The sequence below is a fragment of the Orbicella faveolata genome, unplaced genomic scaffold (assembly GCF_042242905.1).
Source record: "Orbicella faveolata isolate gen_17 unplaced genomic scaffold, um_ofav_v1 contig_46, whole genome shotgun sequence".
Taxonomy (NCBI): Eukaryota; Metazoa; Cnidaria; class Anthozoa; order Scleractinia; family Merulinidae; genus Orbicella; species Orbicella faveolata.
This window is the reverse complement of record NW_028301576.1, coordinates 16,137,501-16,145,000: the sequence shown is the minus strand read 5'-3', so window position 1 is coordinate 16,145,000 and position 7,500 is coordinate 16,137,501. Positions and strand designations below refer to the sequence as shown.

Genomic DNA, 7,500 nt, shown 5'->3' with positions numbered 1-7,500 from the left:
ATGTTCCATGTTCCGTGTTTTATCGACGGCCGTTTCATGTTACATACCTTTGCAAGGAAAACAAAAGTATCAAGTTACAAAGTTGGCGCGAAGAGCTAAATTGTCACGTTTGTTCAATGTGTTATTGAATTTAAAATGAATGAAATTCATCGTAAAACACCAGAGTAAAATCTAAAAGCTGTCGTGACAAACAGTAATTGAACGCAATTTTCGGACCTTGAATGAAAATACAACCTTGAAAAACGTACTCACTGCTAAGGGGAAAAGCCCTAACAGACTACCAAGGTAGATACAAACCGGAAGTGAACCGAGCAGGGGTGAGTACTTATGGGACTACCGTGCCAGAACTATCAATTGCAGTCTGCACTATCTGAGATTGTCTCACTAGTTAATTATACTGGCTCTCTCCGTAAGGGATGCCCACTGGTTGATTGGGACACTTGCCTAAAATTCTGGACGTTTCACACCTTACCACACGTGACACGCAATTTCTATTTCCCGGGAGCCTGATGTGAACTCCTTCGTAGCGCGAAGAATTGTTGTGACGTTTGTCTTTTGATCCGGGAACTTACTCTACAAGTCGAGATCAAAGATATAACAAACTTGTAATGTTTCAGGGGTAACCTGCGACGAACTAACATCCCATCAAGAGGAAAAACCTGTGTTAATGAGTAATCTGGCTCCGTTTTTTCGCATCTCGCCTTTTGCTCAAGAATTTCCTTAATAATTGATGGTGTTTAAAGGAGATACGTCACGGTGTGTGCAAGTTTAGCCTAAATTTCTTAAGTTAGTCTTTTATAATCCATGTTGATCTTCATCCTGAACCATCCTTGTTCCTTTAAGGTTTATCATTATCTCTTTAATGTTTTTCTACCTTACCAAGCTACTATTTTCAGGTTTCCTTCAATTTAAAGGTAACTTTGTTTGTGGCCAAACTATCCCAAAATACCGTGAGTGCGCTCCTTTAAGATTAAAATCTCCTAATGCTAATAATTGTTCTGCTTCATTTGCAGCTTGTGGCAGAATATTTGAAGCGTCTAGTGGTAGATTCACTTCTCCCAACTTTCCAAAGCGTTATCCTAACAGACTGAACTGCGAGTGGATCATCCGAGTTCGTCACGGACAAAGAATTGCCCTTACGTTCACATACATAAATATTGAAGGTTGGTCACACGTCAGCCTGTATTCCATCTCTTCTCTCCCAACTATCCTGTAGTTTTCCGGTGGATAAAACCCGTAGGGAGGTAGCGGATAAATTCCAGTTCAGGCAAAACCCAGGAGATCAAAAACTATTTGAGTTGATTTAACAGGTGATTGTAACTTTTAAGTCTGTGGATGAAAACTTAGTGTGTAACCATTCGTATGAAAACTGTTCAACAGTTTAAGGTGGCTCTGACTTTTGGGTCTTTGAGTGAAACCCCAGAAGATGACATTCAAATGAAAACTATTGACCCGTCCTTTCATGGGGTACGTTTCACTATATTTTGACAGCTGGCTGCAAATGTTAAGGAGTGAATGAAACCCTGATTTGAAACTTTGTAAGCAGTACTTCCATGTTGTCTTGTTTCTCTAAGGGAAGTCTTCTTTTAACATGTTGTAGGGTCCTCTCCACTTTGCAGCCATGATTTCGTGGCAGTCTATGACGGTCAAACGGACTCTTCCCGTCGTATCGGCAAGTTCTGTGGCACGTTTATCCCTCCTGTTCTTCAGTCAAGCTCAAACATCCTGCTCGTTAAGTTTCACTCGGATTTCCAAAGAGGCTATTCTGGGTTCATTGCTAGATGGGAATCGAGGGCCGTGGTAGCCAAGCCAACCAACCGTACCTCAGGTGAGTTTAGGAAAAACAAACTGCACATAGGTAAATTAACTGATGTAAGAATAAATAAATCAGCTTCAACTTACCTGGTGGCTACCGCCTTGAATCACTTGTAACGACAATTTAATTTAGCGATGTCACAAAAACTAATAGCCCATGAGCTTGCTCCCTGGTGGGATATAGGACGGAAGGAAACGGCAGGCAAATCGACTCTCTCACATGGGAGAATGTTCACAGGCCAGAAAATCATTCTGCAAGGGTGACTGCTAATTCTTTTTCTGTCTGTCTGTTTGTCTATCTGTCTGTCTGGCTGGCTGGCTGACTGACTGACTGACTGACTGACGGACGGACAAACGGGCAGACGGATGGACGGATTGGTCTGACTAATGAGACGGACGGATCGATGGACTGATACTACCTGAATGACTGACTGATAAAAAAAGTGGAAATGATCCTTGTGACTTCTAAAAGTCAATTTTGCGCTGGCGGAAGTCCTAGCCTAATAGAATACGAGCTGTTATGAGCCAATCACAACACGTATGACGTTCTGTAAGGGTGACTTACTGATTGACTGACTGTCTGACTGACTGACTGACTGACCGACTGACTGAGTGATTTACTGAATGTCTGACTGTCCCACTACTGATTGACTGACAGACTGACTAAATGATTCTTTGACTAACTGACTGACTGACTGACTAACTGACTGACTGACCGACCCACCGACGACCTGACTGGCTGGGTGGGTGGCTGACTGACTGACTGATCGACCGACCGACGGACTGGCTGGTTGGTTGGATTGTTGACTGACTGACTGACTGACCGACCGACCGACGGCCTGGCTGGCTGGCTGGCTGATTGACTGACTGACTGACTTGCTGGCTGACTGATCTGACTGATTGACTGATTGGCTGGCTGGCTGGCTGGCTGACTAACTGACTGACTTATTGACTGGCTGACTGGTTGACTGGCTGCTTGGCTGACTGACTGACTGGCTGACTGACTGACCGACCGACTGACGGACGGACTAACGGAAGGATGGACTGACTGGATGATTGATTAAGGATCAAGCGAAAAAAACTAACAGAGTTTATTTTTCTAGCGTGCGGACGGCAGATTACCGAACCGAATGGGACACTGTCCAGTCCCGGGTATCCAAACAATTATCCTTCCAACGCCGACTGTATCTGGGTGATAACTGCTCCGAGCGGCCATTACATTGAGCTCACGTTTAAGCTGTTCGACATATACAAGGAACGTAGAGGTTGCCGTTACGATTACGTTGAAATAAGAGATGGTAACTCCAGGGATTCACCATCTTTAGGAAGGCACTGCGGAAGGACAGGTAAATAATAAGAAAATACATCAAAATATAATACGGCGATGAAGGTTTAACAGACGAGAGGTACAGCACCGCCCAAAATTCCCGACGAGTCCACTTTTTGAAACCCTTACTTTATTTATTATTTGAAGTATAGTGTTGTTTGATAAATTTCATTGCTGGTCCTTTAGTTTCCTTTGAAAAGCATTACTCAAAAACATCCTTAGACTAGGAATAGTCGTTCTCTTTACCCCATTCCTCTCTGTTCTGCGTCATGCATATGCCTCGAAAAACAACAGACACTACTAGTAGTTTACTGCATCCTTGGCGGTGATGCATACTTGATAACCGTTAAGCACCCCGACAGGCATAACTTTGGTATTTCTCAGACGGCTGACCAGATTTTGCACTTTCAGTTGACGACAAGTTCCAAACCGTGTCCAATCACGCTCGCATCCGTCTTCACACAGACGGCTCTCTGGAGAGGCAGGGATTTGTGCTGACATGGAGGAGTGTACCACGTGCCACACAGGAACCACCCACAAAACGTTAGTCTTGAAATTATATTCACGATAGTGTTGCATTGTTATGCAGCTTCTAGAGATATGGGTTATTGATCAAGCGTGAGGTCACGATGGCTGGATATTGGACAGGTTCTTCTTGTTACATGTTTATGGGCCGAGACGAAGTCGAACTCCTTAAGTTTACTCCAAACCTTCGCGGGGCTACTTTTTCCAAATTTTCTTTTTCCCAACCAAATTAAAGTTCATTATTCAAGGTAACATTTTTCCAAAAATGAAAATAAAATATTAAAACGCGCGCAAGTTATTGAGAAAAAGAGGGTTTTTTTTAATAAAAGTTAATAAACCGTCAAGGTGTCATAATTTCCAAAAAGCATGGACTCCTCAACGACCTTTTCGCGGCAAACAGCTTAATCCAGGGATCCTATATCAAATACTTTCGATCTGAGATTTCGTGTCCGTCAAGAGTGCCTTTTTGTAATCACGCTTCGGCAATTGCTCCTCCGTTTCTTTTTGTTTTGTTGTACATCGCTTTTCTCCGTTTTGCCCTTTATTGTTGACCACCGGCCTAAAACGTATGCGCCTAAAACGTGACTGTAAAACTATCGCTTTACCGCGAAGCTCAACTTTCCTTACTGTGAACGCTAGGGGTTCTGTTACTTCATTGGCTGGCGGCATTTTCAGTTGACATATCCCTCTGAGAAAGCGTGACATGTTTATAAATCTTTAGAAGGCGAAAGCTTACACTCGTTTTTCGAGAGAATCCCTCCTCTTTAAATGAATTAATAGAGTATGTAGAATCGACGGTTTTCCTTGAAATTTGGCCAGAACATTTAACAATTAGACACGTAGCCCGCAAGGGCTACGGGTCAATAGCCCATGAGGCGAAGCCGAATGGGCTATTGATCCGTGGCCCTTGAGGGCGAAGGGTCTAATTGTTTTAGTATCACCCAACTAGTCGGACAGAAAAGGCAATAATAAAGTTAGCAAATGCAAGTTGAAGAAATATTTATTTGGGAATAAAACGAAAAAAACGTCACGCTCGATGGCGCCAATTTCGCTACTGGATGACTATTACTAATAGTCCCCTAGTAGCGCAGCCAATCAAAATGCAGGATTTGCATTAGTCCACTAGTTGGGTGATACTAATCACTGATAGATACGGAACAAAAACGTGTCGGCGAATTCTTTTATTTCAAATACTTTTCTCGTGGCAGTCTCTAACGCAAGACGTTACGCGAAAGCAGTCGGCAAAAGCGAATGTGATTTTATCGAATTCTACATTTTATAACCTTTCTTTTGATACATAGTTTGTGGGGGTTTCCTTCAAAACAGCGCGCGTACAAAATTTTTTTTCTGGAGGAAACCTGCGAAGGTTTGAAGTAACCTTAAACTTGCAACAACAACGACAACAAAAAAGAACGAGGCCAATATCCAGACATCTTGACCGAACAAACTTTGTCAATAAATTTTTTAATGGCTTTGGGGGAAATGTTTCTTGCAGGACACAGCGGGTAGTCCTAAGCGGATGAGATAGCGCCATCTTGCCCTCTCGGGTAGCCAATCACAGTGCAGGATTTGATCTCTCTTGCCCGCTCACGGAGCTAGGCATACCATAATGTAGCTTAAGACATACATGTTTTAAGTCATTTCCAGGCACGACGAAGATAGGATGAAGGGTGCGAGATTTAGTTCCCCATATAGGCCTTATTTCCCAAGGTAATCCTGCTCAAGTTATTTTAAGACATGGCACCCAGTTCTCCCGCGGTTGTTTTCATGCGTGTTGCGAGGACGTTGTCGTGGGAACTGAAAATTGGACGTAAAGTCTACTTGATCAAACTTCGCGTCACAGGATTGATTATTATTAGGACAAAAACCTTGTACCAAAATAACTTTAAGTATATTACAGTCCTTTTTGCATTTTCTAAACGCTCAAGATATAAACATTTGCCTGAGGAAATAATCTCAACGTTCAGATACATCGTGCAAACTGAGGTAAAATTTCATCATCAGCTCCATTTCACCAGTAATTTTCAAGTGTTTTATATGAACTTCAAACTTTGTTTTCGACATTTGGTGTTGTTAGAAACTATTTCTTTTGAGAAGATATTTAAAACAGTCGCAAAGAAGTTTGCAATACAATGTAAATAATCTTGGTACAAAGTTTTTGTCTGCTTGTTACTCGAACTTGTGGTGGATTCCTTCTTAATTTCTAGGCGAACGGGGGATTTCCAAAACCGGAAGTGATCGTAAAATAACTTGACAGGGATATCTTGAGAATAGAATAACGGCTGTAAGATTGTTTAACTCTAACTCTTTATCCACTCTTGCCGCGACTGCGAGCCACGCTCCCAAAGGACACTACGTACGTATAATCGCAGTTAAAATTGGCTTAAGACCAAACTCGAATTCTTGACAGCACCAGGTTAAACTGAAAAAAGTGTAAAGGGAAGAGAAAAAAGTTAGTTATGATATGTTGCCAATGACATTGTTGGCCTATTTAATTAATTTTTAAATTGATTTTATTTGCAATAGAATTATCACTACGTGATTATACAATTCGCGAAGAAAAGCAATCGCTGCTTTTTTTTTTTGCACGTTGACCACTTGTTCGGATACTTTTCCCGCTCGCGATTTTCCGCTTCTATCGCGTCAAACGCGAGTCGTTTTCCTAAAGATGCAGTTCCCGTGTTTACACGAAATTGAAAACTCTAACGTTTCGGAAATGCTCCATGCGCTCAGTTCAACAATTATTTTATCGTCAAAGTGAAATTGAAGGCTAGGAAACGACTTTGCAATGTTATCTTAACATCTTTATCGCCTGGGCTTATGTATACGAAACACCAGCTGTTACTGAGTATTTTAATTTGATAATTATATAAAGATGACATCGAAACGTGGCTTCCTATTTTTTTTCCCGTTTATTGAGATGCATTAGTACAGTTTTGCTCATTCCATCGTAGTAGTGTCAACAGGATGAGTAACTGCAGCACAAAAGTTGCGAACATAACTGAAACCACGTCCTTATGTCACAAAGTGAAAGATGAAAGTGAAAACTTTACTTGAGACTTTCGTGACTATTTCATCAATGTAACAAATGAAAAGCCTTGACGAGTATACCACAACCCTACAATCCTGGCCAAAAGTCCTTCTGACACTTGACAAAATGACAACTGGTGACGCTTTATTTGAAGTGGCAAGTCATTATTTAATTTGCCGAGCCCCCCATCCCCCCGAAACAATGTTGGAATAGTGGGTCTACTTTGGATGAATCAACATCAACATTGTGTTGGGGGTGGGGAGGGGGAGGTGGACAGAAAGACCATATGTTGGCAACAGTGCAAAGTGTCCCAAGACTTTTGACCAGGATTGTAGAAACTGACATCTTGCACCATTCTCTTTAGCCATTTGTCCCCGTGGGTGGGTGTCTCATGTGATGGAAGACACCGACACAGTGTACTGCTACCTCGTGAGAACGAATATGCGCACGTGGTACTTGGCAAGAGATGACTGCTTGAACTCTGACTCGGATCTGTTGAGTATCACCAGCGCCACTGAACAGGAGTTTGTTACCAAACACCTACTGGCAGAGTCATTCATGTGGATTGGGTTCAATGATTTGGAAAATGAAGGCAAATGGGCCTGGAGTGACAGGTATTGTGATGTATCTCTTGGAGTAATTAATAACCAGTTCCCTCCACGAGACGCTCCGCCTATGCCAAATACGATTACCAATGTAACAAATCCTGTTTTAAACTACAAGTCGCTCGCGTGATTTGTTATATGACGCAGCGTTCGCTCGTTTAATTTCGCTGGCGTAGCACGCGCAGAACTGTGAACCT

General features: G+C 42.3%; 1 protein-coding gene across 1 annotated transcript in view; it reads left to right on the top strand.

Annotated features, from left to right (window-relative positions):
* The window catches only part of LOC110045259 (bone morphogenetic protein 1-like), a 29,951-nt gene that overhangs the window by 18,367 nt on the left and 4,084 nt on the right, over positions 1-7,500 (top strand). Inside the window, exons 12-16 of the mRNA XM_020750855.2 lie at positions 1,014-1,163; positions 1,601-1,828; positions 2,919-3,161; positions 3,554-3,685; positions 7,063-7,312. Coding sequence (XP_020606514.1) covers positions 1,014-1,163; positions 1,601-1,828; positions 2,919-3,161; positions 3,554-3,685; positions 7,063-7,312 — 1,003 coding nt within the window. The remainder of the gene's footprint in view (positions 1-1,013; positions 1,164-1,600; positions 1,829-2,918; positions 3,162-3,553; positions 3,686-7,062; positions 7,313-7,500) is intronic.